Here is a 19,049-nt window from a genome sequence, read left to right on the forward strand (position 1 = left end):
TTGTCATCACGTGTTTGTCGCTCGGTCTTGCCTGAACCTGTGAGCCTCACTAATTAACATATATTTTCTAACCCAAACATAAAACGTCATGTTTCGGTTTTACCAGGAGTTTAATGCTGTGACTTTTCCTTGTCCGAACGCTGTGTGGTTACCAGGCAACCAGCTCAGACTCCAGAAAGTCACACAATATAACTGGTTGTATAAATGGTAAAACCATCACTGCGTTGTTTTTACATTTGTTTGTTTACCGATTAAACTAACAAGAGATAACGGGTTAATTAGGAGGCTTTGGGCAGATTTGTTGAGCTTTGAAGAGAGCCAGCCTACACACTAAAGACCGCTCGGTTGTCTACCCATGAGTACTCGGGAGAATTAACCCATTATTGCATCAGTGCAATATTTACTCACGCTGGGTCATTTATTAACCCACTGACGTTTTCCAGTGCAGCTGTTTCCCCCGTCACATTTTCAGTCTTTAAGCCAAGCTAATCGTCTCCTCGCTTCAGTTGCATAGTTAGTGTACAGATATGAGGGCGCTATCAGTCTTCTCATCTGACTCTCGACAAGGAGACGATTAAGTATTCCTTAAAACAGGGCTCAGGTTTCCGTGTGAAAATGGATTTGTACAGCTTAGTCTCGCTGGCATCGTATTTCCAGACATGAAATTCCTCAGAGATGCAGAGAAATATCTTCCCTCCAGATAGCAGGAAGTAAATAAATAAATAAATAAAAAAATGAAGGTCTAGCACCTCTCAGCCCTTTGAAAAAAGCATGTTTTGATCAGCTGTCAGACACTGTGCTCAGATACAGCAACACTACAACACAAACTTTATCATCATTCCTAGTAAGTCTCTCAGGTAACCACATACTGTGTCAGTATGTGGTTTGCACAAAAGCCTGATTTGAAGGTGTTGTGTAAATGATTGACCATTCAATATGTAATCAGCTAGTTGTTAATGGGCAGTCTCCTGTTGGGAAATGAGAGACTGTAGATTGCCTGATCATAAATTATTATTGTAATATCTTTGTTTAGTTTCTATACTCGTGGTTTGAAACTGCAGCTTAAGCAGAATTCAAGGAAGCGTTTGCCAAAGTTCAAATATTCAGTAACACTTCATTTGTCTGTTTGCAAGGCTAGTCTGTCCAGGACTGAACACAGCCTCCACTCGATTAATTGGGCGTTTATGATCCATTAAGGAACGTGCTTACAATTTTGTGACAGTGTAATGACAGTCTTATACACACCCCTTCAAATAAAGTGTTACCCAATATCATCAGTTATTCAAATCATTTAGCAAACGCAGTGGCACAACAAGCAGTTTCAACTCTGTACCACCTTTCCAAGACCTTCGGAGAGAAGACTAGAGTTGAATTGAGCAGAAGGAATGGAAAGATGGATGGCTCTACAAATATACTGTGCAGTAACTGGCAGTAAAGATATCATCAGCGGTGGCAGGGAGATAGCATTTGTGGACAGAACTGGCGCTATGGAGAAAAATGTCTGCATGTGTTGGAAATACAAATCTGTGCATGGAAAGTTTGCAAGACTGTGGCCCATTTTCCCCAATGTCCTCTCTCACCTGTGCAGAAAAAAAAATATACTGGATGTGTAACTGCTTCTTTTATTGCTCTTTTGGGTCATTATTGCAAAAACAGCCATTTAAAAGATGCCGTCAAGGCTTAAACTTTTGAACTTTCTATTGGTCATTTAAGAGATGATGTTCCTGCTATCTGTGCTCACCGGTTTTCTTTGTGGAGGGCTGTAGACAAACAGTGGGGCTGCGAGAGAGAGAGCTTTCCATAAGCACTGAGATATTGCTGGCATACCAGAAGCTTTGTCCACTCGAGTGTATGGTCTCGTACAAAGATTGGATCTCTCCATCCCTGGGCTTTCTCTCTCCCCCTGATCCATCCCCTCCTCTCCTTATCTCTTAGAGCTGCATTTCATCTGCTCTGGCTCCCTCCTGATCTTTCACCTTTTCTCAACTCCAATGATCCTGTATTTTATTTGCCCTGCTTTGCTGAGCCCCCCCCTCCACCCCCACCCCCCACCCCGCCTCCCATCTTCCTCTAGCCTCACTGTTTCCTGTGTGTCTGTCCTCCCCTGAACTCTTTTCTTCTCTTTACTGCTTGTTATTTCCTCCATTCTCTCTGATCTCCCCTGTTACCTCTCTCTCGTCTTCCCCCTGCCCTCCCTCGTTCTCTCCTCTGTAGTTCCTGGAATGAGCAGGAATTTGTTTTCCTGCCCTCGATTCGTGCGTGCGTGCGGCAGCTTACATGCACATGCATATTAATGTTGAGAATAAGCAACTGACAGATGTATTCTCTATGGAAGTGATGTTACAGCAGGATACACAATATGATCGAAAGTCAATGATGCGTCATGTTTCAGATGCTGGAGATGTCCGTCCCGTCTGTCCTCAGAATCAGCGGCTCTCAGTATTTTGTCTGTACAGTTTGTTTTTATCTCCTTACCTCCACAACTCCATAGCGGATTAGCCGCTGCTCTGTTAACACAAGAGGACTCTATTTTTGTGAACCCAGCGCCATGGCCAGATCTCACTCTTGAGCACCCTGCCTGGTGAGTCAGGATCGCGCCAATTGCACTTTTGGCTATTTTGTGCCCAGGCTCACCTGGGCACCGGCTGGGTCGAGACAGAATACATTATAGGTGGGCGCATAGAGGCTGTGAGGCTGGCTTTACATGGTGGAACATGGTGAAACATAATTATCATGCAACTTGACAACACAGCAATTCAGAAGCAATCAAAGTCTCATGCAACACAACTGAATAGTTTATTTCACTAAAATTAGCTCGCTAGATTGGTAATTTTCGTCTGTCTTATTGTTTTCTCGCTAGGTTATATAAAGTGGGAAGTTTCACTGTAACTTACATTATTTTCTTGTCGTGCTGCATGGTTCTTCTCCTGGCACTGTTTTATAATGGCTGTCACGGTGAATAGGAAGAAAGCTATTGGTGAATTAATGCTTATTGCTAGGTTGGAGGAAAGAACACGACTGGTTACTCAAGAGAGAGACCAGTGAATCATTTGAGACTTCTGTGAGTGCATACTCTCTTTGATTCAATGAAAATAAATAAATAAATAAATGGCTCTTTGTTGCCACCTTCTGACGTCAGTATGAAATTGTAGCTTGATTTACATTATTTTAGCTAACGGTTCTGATTTTCATCAAAACTACATATTAAAGCAAAGCTATTACCAAGCTAGCAGTAACGTTCATCATCTGCTAACTAAAATTTAAACAAACTTTGCGTCACTCACATTTGTTGACAGTGTTACCAAACTTGCGTTAAATCTATGAGGATAATCTCCTCACCGGTCACTTTGAATGATACCGGATCATTAAAAGTGTTTTGATTGACTGTTACGTGAAACTAGTTTCACAAAGTTAAGAGTTTTGCAACTGTTGTGACTCAAGTTTCAAGTGTGTTACAGAGGGCTTTACACCGTGAAACTCAATTGCAGCAAACTGTGTGTTCCAGTCTTCATACTACCACACTATTTATTATGCCAGAAAAAGACTTAGTATGTCCCAATTATAGTAAATCAAATGCAGTGTGCCAAAACAACCAGGGTGTCCTGCTGCATTTGATTGTAGCGTCATTTTCTGGCTATTCTGACCCACAATCCTTTGTGATGGGTGCATGAGCAAGAGGGTCAAAGTTCAAGGCGTAATGTTATGAGGAAATAGTGTGTCCCAGTTGTACATACTTTGTAAGGGCAGCTGCAGTAGCTACTAAAAGTAAAAAGATAAAGTATGCAATTTGGAATGCAGGGTTATTTTCACCTAACTAAAGATGCATGAAAGTTTCACCGTGTAAAGCCAGCCTGACAATCATGGCCAGTCACGTTCTCTAATTTTGTCCCCTGTATGCGCACGTCTTTCCACGTCATGACGCTCTGACAGTTTGGAAGTCCTGTAGAGAGTTTTCCTCAGAGGAAACTTACTGTTGTCTGGCACCTGCAGGGTTTCAAATATGAATACAGCAGCTCAAATATACTGCCAAGACAAATAATGACTTTACTTTTAGTTAAATTAACTTTTGTGACAAAGTGTGATGATCACCACGGTTTTCCATGCATAACAATGATCCATAGAATAACCGTCTGCAGTTAAATAAAACCATAAATAGAATGAAAGCACAATTTAATAAGGTGTTAGTTTTTTGCATGTTGTTTCTTTTTAAGTAAGTTCAATCTGATTCAATTATATTTGACTGTTTTATTAGCAGAAAAATAATTGCTCAGTGATAATTGGGAAAAATAGTTGCCACTTTAATCTTCATATTGCTACATAAACGTGATGCTGGTAATGAAGCACTATTAAATTAGGATTTTAAAAGCTCTTTGTTTCTGGGCACACCGTTAAAAATTTAACACCAACAGTCTCTCTCACATCATGTTGCTCATCACAGCCACGCGTCTACCTGCATTATAATTAAAAACGTGTCGAGGCGTCACCTTGGACAGGCTCGTTAAAAAAAAAAAGAAAAAAAAGATTATGTGCTCAGCCGTTACCGTGATTACTTGGTGCTTTGGATGCAGACACCGGTTGGAGACAGGGACGGGAACAGACGTCCTGGGGAAGCTTTTAGTGCAAAGAGAAGCTTGAAGTGATCCACAATTTGTCACAGAACACTATGAACTGTTTTCAAGGAGTTCTTCTCCAACACGCCGGTTCATTTGCAGTAGAAACTGTGCAGAATAATTAATCAGAAGGACCAGTTTGATGTGCACATACACACACAGAGGTATCCACAGTTATTTTACAACAGTGTGATGCTGCAGAAAATTTAAGCAGTTGATCTGCTGTACTTCAGTACTGCCTTCGAACTGTCTTAGATGACAGATCTGGTAACAGTCACTCATTCATCGTTATTCTGTCTTGCTGGCACGAATCAACAACAAGAATAAAACTGTTTTCTCTGTGTGAGCCCAAGTCATCTGGCAGAAAAGCATCAGACGAGCAAAACACGAATAGACTTCAGAGAAGTTGGGTCTGTTTTCACCAAATAAAGTGACCAAAATATTGTGGAACACAAGTGCGCCGAGCTGTCAACCTGCTCTGAGCAGGTGGGCGGCGGACCATGCGAGACACGCTCATTCTTGGCAACCAGGTTGCGGTCCGCCGCTAGATTGGCATCGCCACACCCTCTGCCGCGCCTTTCCTCCCACTGTGGTGCAAAGCGAGTCACCAGGATACCAAACCGGCACAGCTGAGGAAATCACCTCAGCTGACACCAAAACAGAGTCCTGAGATTCTGTTTCAACAAAAATAAGAAAACACTGGATTTACAGGATGAAATCCAACAGGCAGCATAAAAAAACAGAGTAAAGTCTCTGGATATACGGATAAAACATGCAGCCTCACTCTCACTTCTGGACACAGTGTCCCCTTTTTCGACGGAGTCTATTTTTTTAGTTGATTTTGAAATACTTAAAATGAGGAAATATGCGTCATTTTCTGCTCCACTTATTTGCTACGGCCAGTTATATTTAGCAGCTCCTCCAAACTTGAGGTGACACAGACACACAGACGTGTCGGGATACAAAACAAAGTTCCAAAGTTCACCCTTCAAATTTAAAATATTTTTTATCACAACAGTATACTGTATCCACAACCACTGAAACTGTGAAAATGTTCAAAGTCAAGCTACTTCAAGGAACTTTCATATTTTTTTTATGATTTTGGAGGCCCTGCTTATGCCGTAATTACCACAAAATGTAACATCAAAAATAAAATTATCTAAAGAAAAATCTCCTGCTTCCTTTTAACTGCCCAACATGTTACTATAACTTTGGCTGGGAAAATGTACAGTAAACACAGTCTCGTTTCATCTGATTTTACAGAGAATCTGACAGCAGGCATTAAAAATAATCACAGAATCTTCTTGCATACTGTTCTGTTTAATGTAGGTCACATAGAGGAGTTTGTTATTAAAGCGAGACTGTTTCATGACTGGTTCATACTCATACTCATACTTGTAGTAGCTTTAAAGTTAAGAAATTTATTTTTATGTGATTTCTTTCTATGGACAGTTATGTTTAGCAGCTACTCTAAACTTCAGCTGAAGTCGTGCAGACATGTCAGCATATTTTGGTACAAAACCAAATTTCCTTCAGATTTAGCATATATTTAATCTTCGACGACAGAACAATGCATCCACAATCACTGAAGAAGAAAATGTTTTTTGTTTTTAAGATTAAAAAGCTAAAATGTTTCCATTGTGTTTGACTCTGGCCGGGGGCTTCAGCCTCTACAGCTTCCTCCCTTCTTACACTAATAGTTCCCAGAGTGCTTTGACACAAACGCGCACGGTCTCACACACATGCATACACCAACATGTGTATGCACGCACACACACACACTCCATGTGCTCACACATAGCCAGAGAGAGCGAGACAAAGGGAGATCATGCTCTGTTTGCTGGGGTGAACACATCGCCCGAGGCCGCAGCAGTGGGGAATGAAAGCTTTCACCTGTGAGATATTGAGTGTGCATTTATGTACTATGGCGTGCATGCGTATTGTTTGCGAGGGAGTGTGTATACGTGTGTCGTTTCTTGTAATATAGCCACAGTAATATTCGGTTGTGAAGCAGTTCTCGAAACACTGACACTTTCCCTTTGAGATTACTTTGCCCGTTTTGTCCTGGAAAAGCCTTGTTCCTCACATAAAGTCAGTTTTATTGGAGAACGTTTTTTTTTTTTTTTTTAAAGCGGGACAGTGTCCCATGGTAATGTATTTATGGCAACTTTTGATGCATTTTCATAAGGATGAATTGGTTTCCAGGCCGTGAAACATGTTCTTTAAAGGGGTGCAGTGACTTTAAGGGTTAGAAATTACACCATACTTTGGGTTTTGTTTTTTTTTTTATTTCACTTCAGTGTAAATTTAACTTCACTGCCTCTCAGTCCCGATACTGTCCTTCAAAATCACAAGATCACAGGCCTATCACAGCTTAAGACACACAAAATTGAAACAAATGAACCTTCTGAATGAACTTAAGGGATAGTTCCCGGACTAAGAACTTTTGTCCAACACTGTGTGGTTTCTTTTTCTCCTTCACAATCCCAGTGTCCCAAATTACCCATTATTTTGCCTCCCCAGTCACTTTATCGATTGTACCCATTGAGTTGGAGATTTAAGTTGCTCCTGTGAGCCTGCTGAGAGTTTCTCTCCGCGTTAAAGGGAATCTCCTGAGTTCCTACATAATGTGAGCGCTTACTACTTTCGTATTCCACTGTCTCTGCCGGTCTTCATGCTGACTTTGCTCCCCAGTTTCCCCCTGAGTACCCGTCAATTCACAAGCATGTTGGTTTACAATGAAGCAAGTTAAGAGAGATCAGTGCCAACAGTGATTGACAGCGACAACTAATCTTCTACCACGTTTTTGTCAGTCATGTCAAGCTGTCCTGACTGTACAGCATATCATTATCTTCATTTAAGCAATGCAATGTCAGAATGTGATGAAGTTTACTGTCCTGAACTCCTGCTGCCTTAATTATACAGAATATTAAGAGTGTTTTTGTCTTCCATACATTAGTTTAAAAACAAAAGTGGGCTAAATATTTAAAGCATCTTTTGATTATGTAAGGAAAGATGAAACAACCTCTTACTTTTACTTATATTTTTAGATTAATTCATACAGTCAAAAGTAAGATTATCTATTAAAAATCTCTCCTTCTTTGGTTTGACATGGCTATTATACTACTCACTATAACTTTGGCTGGGAAAAAAAGTCTTGTTTCAGAATCTGACCAGGTGACAAGCATTTAAAATAACTGTACAGAAATAGCCAATCTTGTCACACACAATCTCGTCATATAGAGGTATCAGTATTAAATTTAGATAGTTTCATAACCAGTTCAAAACTCCTTGTAGTAGCTTTAAAGCGCACTACTTCCAGCACGAAATGTCAGACGGACGATGTTAACGACTAACTTATGAACGTAGCATTTAGCTGCTAAACAGCCGATATTTGGCAACCAAAAGAAGACTGAATATTGGACACACATTAGTCTGCTGGCTAGAAACATGATGCCAAATAAATGCCAATGTTGCTCCATTTTTGCTGGATGTCTAAGTAGGAAACTGTTTGCTAAAGCGTTTGCTATAACAGCTTTAAGGTGCGATATGTAGTTACGTGAATGCGAAGAAATAACAGTAACAACGTTATTTCAAAGATGTCTGTGTATTGTGTTGCTTTCCATTCTGTCCAGTAATACCACTTTGGTGAGAGGGGTGACCTTAATCATAAAACGCACTCCAATTCGACACAAACGAACAAAACTCACCAAAAACGTCTTGGTTTTTCTTTGTAATGTTCACAGTCACCAGCTCTTCTGCTCCCTCTGGTGATACGCCGCCCCCTATTTGTTTGGAGTTAGGGTGACAGGTAGCCATATTTTACACATTGCTCCTTTAATAAAGTAATAATATGTGTGTTTACAGCTTGTTCCATTGGCCCCAGTTGGCCAAAATATCTATTAATGCAGCTTTAAACAAAAGTCGCAGCACCACAGTATTAAAATACCCCATCAGAAATGCAGTAAAATAAGTATTATTAGGAAAATATAAATGCATTATTCATTATAAATTAATTATACATAATATACATAATTACACGTAATGGTTCATTTCAGAGTTGTATATTATTATAATGTCTTTCAGGCATAAGCTTGGAAAGGATCATGCATTTCGTTGTGTGTGTGTGTGTGTGTGTGTGTGTGTGTGTGTGTGTGTGTCCATCTTTCAGAGGCTGCAGCAGGCTCAGTTTTAGAGTTAAGCCTGTTGGGAAGGGGGTTGAATAACACTCCAGATTTAGGGTAAATTCTGGCGAGTGAAAAACTGACATGGCCATTTTAAAGGAGTCCCTTGTCCTCTCACATCAAGGTATCTAAATGAAAGTGGGTTTTACGGGCTCCCAAGAGTCTCGTCTTCACAGACATGCCGCCTTTCTCCTAGTCCCTTATAGTTTGTTAAATAAAAAAATCACATGCAGTTTTTCCATGCGGTATAAATGTGTTATTTTTACCTTTTCTTAACAGGTATTTGAAAATTCCTGCATACTGGCGTCCTTGAACAGTATTGGAATATCATAAATTGGGTATGACTCGAAAGATGAAACTCTTGTGGATTTAATGAGCCCAATTATATTCAGGTGTGATGGTGTTAGTCCCCATAGTAGCCAATTAATTGCGCTGAGGCCATTTTTTAAAACTTGGAACATGATATTGTTTGGAATTAAATTCGGTTATGATGGGCAATCTAATCAGCTCTATGCCAAATCATTAACCTTCTCAATAGCCACGGGGACACGCAGGCTCCGATCTATAAATAGGCAATATCAAGTGCAAATTATTCACAATTTTGGCTTTTGTTTCTCCAAACATGGAGGTTTCTACGATAATGCTGTAAAGCCACCTGATTATTTGTAATGTTCAAAAAAATAACAAAATGTTCTAATTTGAATGAATTTAAATTGAGATTCTTGGACTTGGACAGGCCATTACACTATTCTATACAATTTAAAGAAAAACATGACTATACTATACAAAAACGCTTATGCAAGAAAACACAAAACATATTTTAGAAAACACATTATTCAAAACAAATCTCTGTTGGTTGCAGCTGTCAGTTCTGGTAGCATTGCAGTAGGTGCTTCACCATCTGTTGCCAGGCAGAGATCTGCACTCTACTAAGTACTCTGTTCTATTATTGGATAAATCTATCAGAAGTTTAATTTTAACTAGTACTGTCATGGTGCTGGGTACTGTAGTCTCATCAATAATGAGACATCAGGTATCTGCAAAGTAGCTGTCGCATATTGTGGAGTAAAACTAGAAAAATATCATAAATTGAAAGTACTCAAATCTTTTGAAATTGTATTACTTATTAAGTACTGTGCTGGAGTAAATTGTTGTTTTCCACTTCTGAAAAATGACTCGACGCATGTGTTTCTCTCTGCTTGCATGTGTGATTGTGTGTTGCAGAATGACACGTGTGCAAGTATGTTTGTGTTTTTGCATGTTTTTCGAGAGCTCCCACGGCTTTGTCACCTGCTGCCTTTAAACGTATTCCAAGTCTGAAGTGGTAAATTACTGTCGAAACATATTTAATCCTGCCAAGCCAAAAAAAGCTGTTGATAGTTGTTAGTTGTAGTGGGAAGCTGCACAGCGTATCATTACAACTAAGAGGCCAAGCAGCTAATTCCAGGGCTCCTTCATGAAGACGGGCTCCTCCTGATTACGCCTCCACTTCTCAGTGATCTCTCTCAGCCACACACACTGATGAGGTCTTGCTACAGGCCTTTCATGTGTCTCACCACTCAATACAGTATAGTCGGGAGAGAGAGATGGGGAATGAGGGTGCTTGTGTGTAAAGTCGAGCTGTCAGGTTCTGTAGCACATACAGATATGTTGCTGTACTTACTGTGGAGTTAGACACAGCAGGTCTGCAGCACACAGTTATTACCACGCGTGACACTGAGCCCTCTTATACGTTTGCCTTCCAGTTTCTGTCGGCTACGAGTACGAGTCCTGCCCCGGCGTCATCCAATGGGAGAGGAGGACCGCTCTGATGCAGGGGTTTGAACTGGTCCCCTCGAACCTGGGAGGGTGGTCTCTGGACAAACACCACGCCCTCAACATACGCAGTGGTGAGAACAAACAATATACTTGTGTACTGATTTTTTTTGTAGCCGTGTATAGTTTTTATCACATACAAAAACACAAGCAAAATTCTACAACGTAAAAGTTTATATTTTCAGTTGACATTCATGAAGGAGTACATAAATCACACATGACTACGAAAACATCAAAGATAACACTAATTTATTGAAATTTATTTTTTCCACTTTTATCAACAGCGTGGGTTCCAAGCAAATTGTTAACCTTATCATTTTAACGATTTGTTGTTGACTTCTGCCCTCAGTTTCTGGTGGGGGGGTCGAGTAATTGAGAGAAAAACCTGTTAATAACATGAAGAGTATAAAAATGTGTGTATTTAGACACTTTGTATTATTTCTGATATAATATTTGCTCCCTTATTGAGGGTTTGTGTATGAGTGTTTTGTTTTTGTTTTCTTTGTTTGTGTTTTCTTTATTTATTTTGTGTATTCCATTGTTTGTTATTTACCCCGGGTACCTGTCACAATGGTATCTCACATTTTGAAAAAGTCAAGTATGAAAAAAAAAAAAAAAAAAAAGCACAACTCCAGGCAACATGTTCTCACTCTCAACTCGTTAAATATGACAGCTTGGTCAGCGATCCTTCACTTCAAACACTGATGCTGTACGAGCCCCTGTAGCATCGGTTGTGCATGTGCAGGGCTCTGCAGTCAAGTTAGCAATCATGAATATGCAACATCTGGGTAGACCTTCAAAATAAAGGCACAAAAACTACTTTGGTAGGTTTAGGAAATGAGTTAAAGGGTTAAAAAGGGTTAAAATAAGTATGTTACGTAATGTAAGTTCACATATATAAGATATGTACTCATAATATACAGTAATCTATGCAAGTTATGTACATAACATAATGTAGTACAATGTAACATAACTAAATGTAATGTAAAGTAACATTTCAGTGCATAATTTAACATATACAACATAACATCACTTCGGTAACACATTGAAAGATACTGCGAAGACGCCTCCACCTTCAGTGTCTTAGTTTGAAGCGTAGAGGCACTGACCAAGCTGCTGTATTTCATGCCAAATATCCCTCACTAAATGCCCGACAATCAGGCTAGTTTGGGGGAAAAAAACAAAATAATTTGTTAGTACACTGAAAAACTCAGTTAATCTGTTTCATCAGTTGTGTGGGTGTAGTCTGATCAGCAAAACAGCACCACAAAAATCCTGACAGATACAAAGAAGCGAGTGACATTACCTTTTTCCAAATTCTGCCAATTTAAAACCAGGGCCACAAGAAGTGCGCCCGTCTCCGAAGCCAATTTGACTTAGTAGCCAAACTGTAATTACAATCCACATGACGCACTGATGCAAAATACAAGCAGGTGTTAAGAGGTGGATATGATTCAAAGTGATTAATTTCATTTCATGATTCATTTCATTATCAGAATTTAATCAATTTGCTGCGGTACCATTTGGAAAGTCTAGAAGAGCCAGGTCATTAAAACATTTTATCCCCATTCAAGATAATGGAGGACTAACCCGGAAGTTAGTCAGCTTGGCTGGCCGAAGACGCTTGTGTGCGTGCTCCACGGGCCGCTGCAGCCTGCAGAGTATGTGCAGTAGGTATTAATCCCGGTAATTTCTTCACAGCGGGAGGTGGCTTTTTTGGCTTCATGCACCAGTGAGCAACTTTCATTGGAAAGAGCAGAGTCCCACCTCAGACTCAGTATCTACTTTTCCTTTTATACTTCAATGCTTAAAAGCAGTGAGAGGAGCTCAGACAAAACAGAGAATACAGAAATAAGAAAAACTGTTAAAACGGGCAGAAAATGCTGATGGAGAAAATGTGTTTTCAGGGCCTTTAAGGTGTTACTGTGTTCCTCCCTCACCAGGAATCCTCCACAAGGGAAACGGGGAAAACGTCTTCCTCTCCCAGCAGCCTCCAGTCATCAGCACCGTGATGGGAAATGGTTTTTACCGGAGCGTCCCTTGCGGTCCGAGCTGCAGCGGCGCCGCTCGGGACATGATGCTGTTCGCCCCTGTGGCTCTGGCCAGCGGCCCCGATGGGTCTCTCTACGTGGGGGACTTCAACTTCATCCGCCGGGTCCATCCCGACGGATACACCAGAACCATACTGGAGCTCAAGTGAGACTCGTGAATCTCGTTGAATATGCATGTGATAAGAGCAGACTGATCTTGGTAGGGATCTCCCACAGTGGGAAGCAGGGGGATTTTGAGCGCTGGATTGACTTGAGCACAATTAAAACAAAATTAGCTCGGCTGCTGTGGGTTAGTGTGGCATTAGCTCTGGTTGGCATCTGCGGTTGTGATCTGTTTGATCTCGGTAGAACACATTCTGAAGTTTGTCTCCACGCAAACGCAGAGTGTACGAGGTTCAGACATCACACGCTCTAATCTACCTCTTTAGGATGTGAGAGAAGCTCAAAGTCTTTGCTGTGAAACAAAGATATTTTTTCTGTGGATTATGACGATGATATCTCCTACTGCGCTGCAGGCACTACATTCTCTATTTCTGTATTTTCTCAAGCGTAGAATCTCGATGGGATTGCACAGTCATTTGTCCTGTAAAGTGTTCTCCTTATGTAACTTTACTCTCTCATTCTCTGTTATTATTGTATCTCTGACTAATATTTCTGGTTCAGACGGAGGTTTCACAGTGTCTGTATTTGATACTTCCCTGTCCTCTGGGAGGAAATGCCAAAAAGCTTCCTGTTTAGGTTAATATTTAATGTGAAACAATACAGCCGTCTAAATCAACCCTAATCTCCCTTTATGAGGAGAAAATTGACTCATTGTAGCCTATGAAATTCTGAGTGACTCTCGTTAGCATCATAAATGATTGTTTTTACCTTCTCCTTTCTCCTTTTTAAATGCTCTTTTATGGCTTATTATCAGGAACCGGGATACCAGACACAGGTGAGAACTGGTGATTAACACCCCCTTTATATACCTGCACAAAACTCACACATACACACAAAGAACATGTGTCAAGAGAAAAGACAGGCCATGCTGCAAAATGCCTCACAGCACTTTATCTCGGTTTGTTTGCCGCGAATTGCGTAATTGCATTGACCTGACTTTCCCTCTCTGCACAAACACAGCACGCATAAAAAAAAAAGAAAACTGCATCCACTCAGGTTGCAGTCAGATCTATCAAATCCTCATTTAAATTTCACTAGGCGATATTAAATTTGTAAATTGGAAATCGGCCAAAATGTCAAGGATTTCATATTTTAGAGGATTACTGGAAGTCTGTTTGGAGGATGCGGCGGTTCAACCACTTCCCGAGCGGGGCTAAAAGCCCGAGGCCTCGTATGGCCTCGACATCGTCCCTGGCCCGGAGCCTCGATGGTGGTGTGAGCTCTATACACCATGTTCGACAGCAGATTAGACAGATGTTATAGGGTTTGTGTGCGTGTGTGTGTCTGCGTGTGCGCCACTATCAGGGGTTATATCGAGCCGATTGTGAGTGTGCGCTCGTGGGTGTTTGTGAGAGAGACAGAGAGGGTTTATCCGATTTGAAAAGAGAGAGGATTTTTCAAGATGGCATATCTCTAGCATGCCAAAGTTTCCAACCATGCAAAAAGGATAACCTGGCTGGCTGTTTATGGTTGTACTGTATGGGTGGGTGTGTACATGTGTTTGTGAGTGTGAAGATGTAAATGTCCCTGCGATGCACAAACCGTGATAAATTTGTTCTGTATAGCCTAAGCCAGTGATTCCCCACCAGGAGTACTTGTACCCCAGGGGCTACTTCTGCAGTTGCCAGCAGCTAAGTGTGAAGACTGTGAAGTAGCTTAACTAATTAGATCAAATATAAATCAAGCTTGAAAAAGTAATCCACATACTGAGTCCGTGATTACACCTAACCACTGCATGTTGCTAATAAGATTGCATGAAAACTACAGACAGTGGACAGAGGCTCCGTGATGTAACCCACAGGTTTCTGAAGAGTCGTTTTGAGGCTTACAGGGTGGTGACTCACAGGGAGGTGGAGCATGAGCTGAGGCAGCCGAATGAAGTGGATACCTAGCAGCTAGCCGTCTGTGACAGTACCCTCCTGTCACTCGAGGCGGGCACGCCCTCAATTATGCATAACTTTCAGCCTTACTGTAATTTAAATGGTTGAGTTGTATTAAAAAAATGACCTACTGTTCAGTTTCCATCAAGAGGGAAAATAGCTATAGGAACCTGAACCATTTTTTAAACATGTTCAAGTTGGGTATTTTAATAAGGGAAAAATATGGGGATTTACTCATTTTCTCATTTGTGGAACTGCAGAAGTAACTACTACTTATTTAAAATAGACAGCTAAATGTTATGGCCAAAATGTTGAAACATTTAGGTAAAAGGCTGAATAGATGCAACTGATAGCTAAAATTTTAAGATGTGTTTGCTAAAACTGATGTTTAAAAAGCTGATATAGTTTGCTAAAAGCAATGGATAAATGGCTGAGATAGCTAAAAGTAGCCTAACGGATAAATGGTTGAAACAGGTAGCAAAAAGTAATCTGCAATCTAAAAGTAATGGATAGGATGGATGATTAAAATAAAAAGCTAAATGTAATATATAAACAGTTGAAACCATTAGCTAAATGCACAGGATAAAGAGTTGAAATTGGTAGCTAAAATTATAAATATCCATAAATGTTTGTTGAAATAGATGAATGAACCATTTACAGTTACCTAAAGGCAATGGATAAATGGCTGCAATAACTAACTAGCCTGAGAGATAAACAGTTAAAACAGCAAGCTAAAAGTAATGATACATGATTGCTAATAAATGCAGAAAACTGCATAAATAATTAGCTGAAGTAGTGAGTAAATTAAAAAGAGCTAAAAGTTGAAATAGCTATTAAAAAAAAAGATTAAATAGCTAATGTTAATTTCCATCATCCACTATCATATCCACTCATATAAAATAATAATTTCAGTTATATAAAGGACCAGTGTGTAGGATTTATTGGCATCAAGCGAGTGAGTTTGATGATCTCAAATATCTTGTTTACCTTGTCTGTAAATCTTACACACTGCACCTTCAGTATCCAGTTTAAAACCAGTTCAAAGGAACTCATTTGTAACGTGACAGCTTGTGTCAATGAAGAGGTATTTTAGTTAATCTGACAGAGCTGTGGGGTATGTCAGGAATGAAAAAGGTTGGAAACCACCTATAGCAACTGAATTCTTCTGAAGGCACTTTGGATACCCTCTCCTCACCCTGGAGGTTTCTCCTTCAGTTCCTGCTTCCTTCCTTTTCTCCGGAGCAGCTTTTTACTGTTAGCGGCATGTTAGTCTTTCTCTTTTATTCTATACTATTGTTCTCCCAAGTCAAATACATTAATTATTCATCCACATTCGGCTTTCAAAGCTTTTCACTCCACATTCTTCCCAGCAAAGTGCCTATCAGCCTACGGGGCTTCAAAACAAGGTGCTCTCCGAGGGGAGACAACATGGGATGTACTCACCATAAAACCATTCTTTCTCTTCAAGATTTTGAGACAGGAGCAAAGCAAATAGGGGAGGAAGTCCTTCACAATATTATCTGAGAGCCCAGACGGTCGATTCAGAGGGACAGTCAGGAACAGCCAGATCATATGTCTATCAACTCTGATCATTGTTTTGTTATTATGTGTGGAGGGAGACTAGGGAGGCTTGAGATTGTTTGCGCTGTGGTTGTTATTGTTGTTCATTTCCCTTCCACCGGATAAATGGATAAATGTATTCGGAGCTGTGAGCATCTAATTGAGAAGAAGACAGGTGAAGTGATCTGTAATCAGTTATATGCACCGTGCAATGCTTGGGGTAGTTTCAAGAGGGCCAGCAAATATGATACGCTGCGCGGAGCAGTGGCACACTTTGAAACTCGGTGAATAACTCTCTTAGGATCAACTTTAAATTATGTATGTGCAGTTCAGTGCAGAGCTCTGTAAACAGTTATGCACTTAATGGACTCGATGACTGACAGCACACTCGCAGTGTTTTTTTTTTTTTTCTGGGTTGCGAGAAGGTTCAGGCTAAGATCAGAAGGAAGTTTCCACTTTTACAGAGTAAGGGTTTGTAGGGGCAGAAAAGTCCCACTGCTGTCCAAAGCAAACAGAAAATTACAGCAACCCATTAGTAACCTGCAAAAAAATGATTTTTAGCTCTGTGAAAAAGTGTAATGAACTTTAATTGTGCAACAGCATGACATTAGAAATGTTTTCTTGACATTGCAATTTCCCTTACAAGACTTTCCACACTGAATCTCTATAGAAAAAAACACTTACAGGGTGTCTTCAAGTTTAATTGGCAGGAGGCCTTTGACCAGACCCGGCTGACATTGGATTTCACGCTACAAAGTAATTGTTCGGAAATCAGTTAGTTAAAACGTTCAAAGTTCAAAATTTAAATTCTCTATCATATTTTTTTTGCAATAAGTAAAGTCTTCTCCGCACAGCGACATGCCCACGGTGTTTGGCACTCCTCCCACACAAAGGACAGTATACAGCTCACAGTCAATATGAGGGTAAATGAAGTCAGTGTTCGTCTTGTGCTAACCTAAGCCTGAGGCTTACACTGAGGACAAAAGGCAGTTTCATTAAAACACTATGAAAAGACACACACACTCTTAGCCTTATGCTGAAGAAACTTCCAGTCTTTTGTCCACTCTTACCTCTCATAAACTAACAATCACAGCGAGAACAATGGACAATTATGTGTCCACATGGCTCATTTAGCTTAGGCCAGATTTAGGTATATGAATGTTCTGGGTTTAATTTTGGTCCGAGGCCTTTGTTGCACGTTATCTCTGCTCCCTGTTATTGTCCCTCCTGTCTTCCTGTTGCTCTCAGTTTAGTTTGCTCTATTCTGGACCACGTTCCACGGCAGCAAAAGATAAGATTAACCATTATAGACAGCATTTCACAGCTATCACATATAATATAGAAGACATGCTATCAAAAAAAGATACACATACATAAAATACTAGATATAAGCATGACCCGTTTGCAAAACACACCAACAGACTCTTGCAACAAAGGTATCATATCACAGAAATATTGTGTAAAGATGCAGCTTTTCATAGGATTTATGAATGCATGAATTATGCTGCTCTCCACCTTATCCGGTCTGCACATACATTTATACATAAGGTTCCTTATCTCTGCCTGACATGTGGGAACATTTATGCTGATGAACATATGACTAGCACTCTAAAATCTCAGCTCATACAAAAGCGTCTCCCTGGCGCCATTGTGAGCATTTGTAGGTCTCAACACAAGGCTGTTTTTGCATTATACTATAGGTGAGCATTGTTATATAATGTACACACACACTAGACCCTGAACTGAGAAGCACTTACAGCAAGTCTCCTTTATTCTTGTCAAATAAAGAAAAATGAGCGAGAGAATAACTGAAGTAGTTGTGCCATTAGTATTCTTAATTGCAAAGCTCGAGAAATGAGGTGTCTAATTATGACCTTTATGTAATTGGAATTCAATTTCACATATCAAGGTATCAAGGTAATTTATTACGATTATACAACACTGACATGCAGTGAAAAGAATGTTTTAGTCTCTTAATGCTACACTCACATTTAACATATATATACATGATAATTAGGATAGAATAGGATAGAATATATAATAAAATAAAACAAAACAATATATTCTTTTATCTGCATATATACTCAGGAAATAATTCAGTAATTCAAGGTCAGGTTGAATATAAACAGCAGCAACAAAGATAGTGATGATAATATGGTTGAGTTTGGGAAACATTTTCCATCAACTTTTACTGCATTTGTGCATGAAGTAACACAGATGTAAACACCATCTTGCATGTTGCATCCTCTCCGCTCGGAACATATGTTCTTGCATATTTCTCCTGTAAGTATAAGCGGGGTTAGCATGGCTCAACTCCCACTCTCCTCCGCTCCTCCTGGGGTCTGCAGCGATGCGTCCAGCTGATCTGACTGGGAGGTCGAAAGATGCCGTGTGCATTGTTGCTTGTATCAAGGTCCACAGCTCTTTAATCCAAACCCCACACCTCATTTTCCTGTTACGTTTCAGCAAGAACAGATTGAAACAAAAATGCAGCATATTGTTTTATTCTTACACTTGATTGATGCACCACAGTTAGTGTCCAGTGTACATATATATAAGATATATATAAGAATAATGTAGGAAAGGCCTTCCACATTAGCATGAGCCTCATTAGACGTCTGGATCCAGGGACACCATTTTCATATTGAACAGGTTTACTTCTTGTTTGACGGATGGTTTACATAGTTTCTCCATCTGACACAGAAAGTGATAAATGTGTTTTCATGTAGTCTGAATGTAGTATTTTTTAAGTATGTTGAGATTAGCTCGGGCCGGCTTCGCTGCATG

At 40.1% G+C, this 19,049-nt stretch overlaps 1 protein-coding gene across 1 annotated transcript in view; it reads left to right on the forward strand.

Moving 5' to 3' along the window:
* Window positions 1-19,049, forward strand: part of tenm1 (teneurin transmembrane protein 1) — a 259,840-nt gene that overhangs the window by 176,992 nt on the left and 63,799 nt on the right. The window contains exons 19-21 of the mRNA XM_084718704.1: window positions 10,540-10,683; window positions 12,553-12,805; window positions 13,577-13,597. Of these exons, the coding sequence (XP_084574830.1) occupies window positions 10,540-10,683; window positions 12,553-12,805; window positions 13,577-13,597 (418 nt within the window). The remainder of the gene's footprint in view (window positions 1-10,539; window positions 10,684-12,552; window positions 12,806-13,576; window positions 13,598-19,049) is intronic.

Source organism: Lutjanus erythropterus, chromosome 5, assembly GCF_056507025.1.
Source record: "Lutjanus erythropterus isolate fLutEry1 chromosome 5, fLutEry1.hap2, whole genome shotgun sequence".
Lineage (NCBI taxonomy): Eukaryota > Metazoa > Chordata > Actinopteri > Lutjaniformes > Lutjanidae > Lutjanus > Lutjanus erythropterus.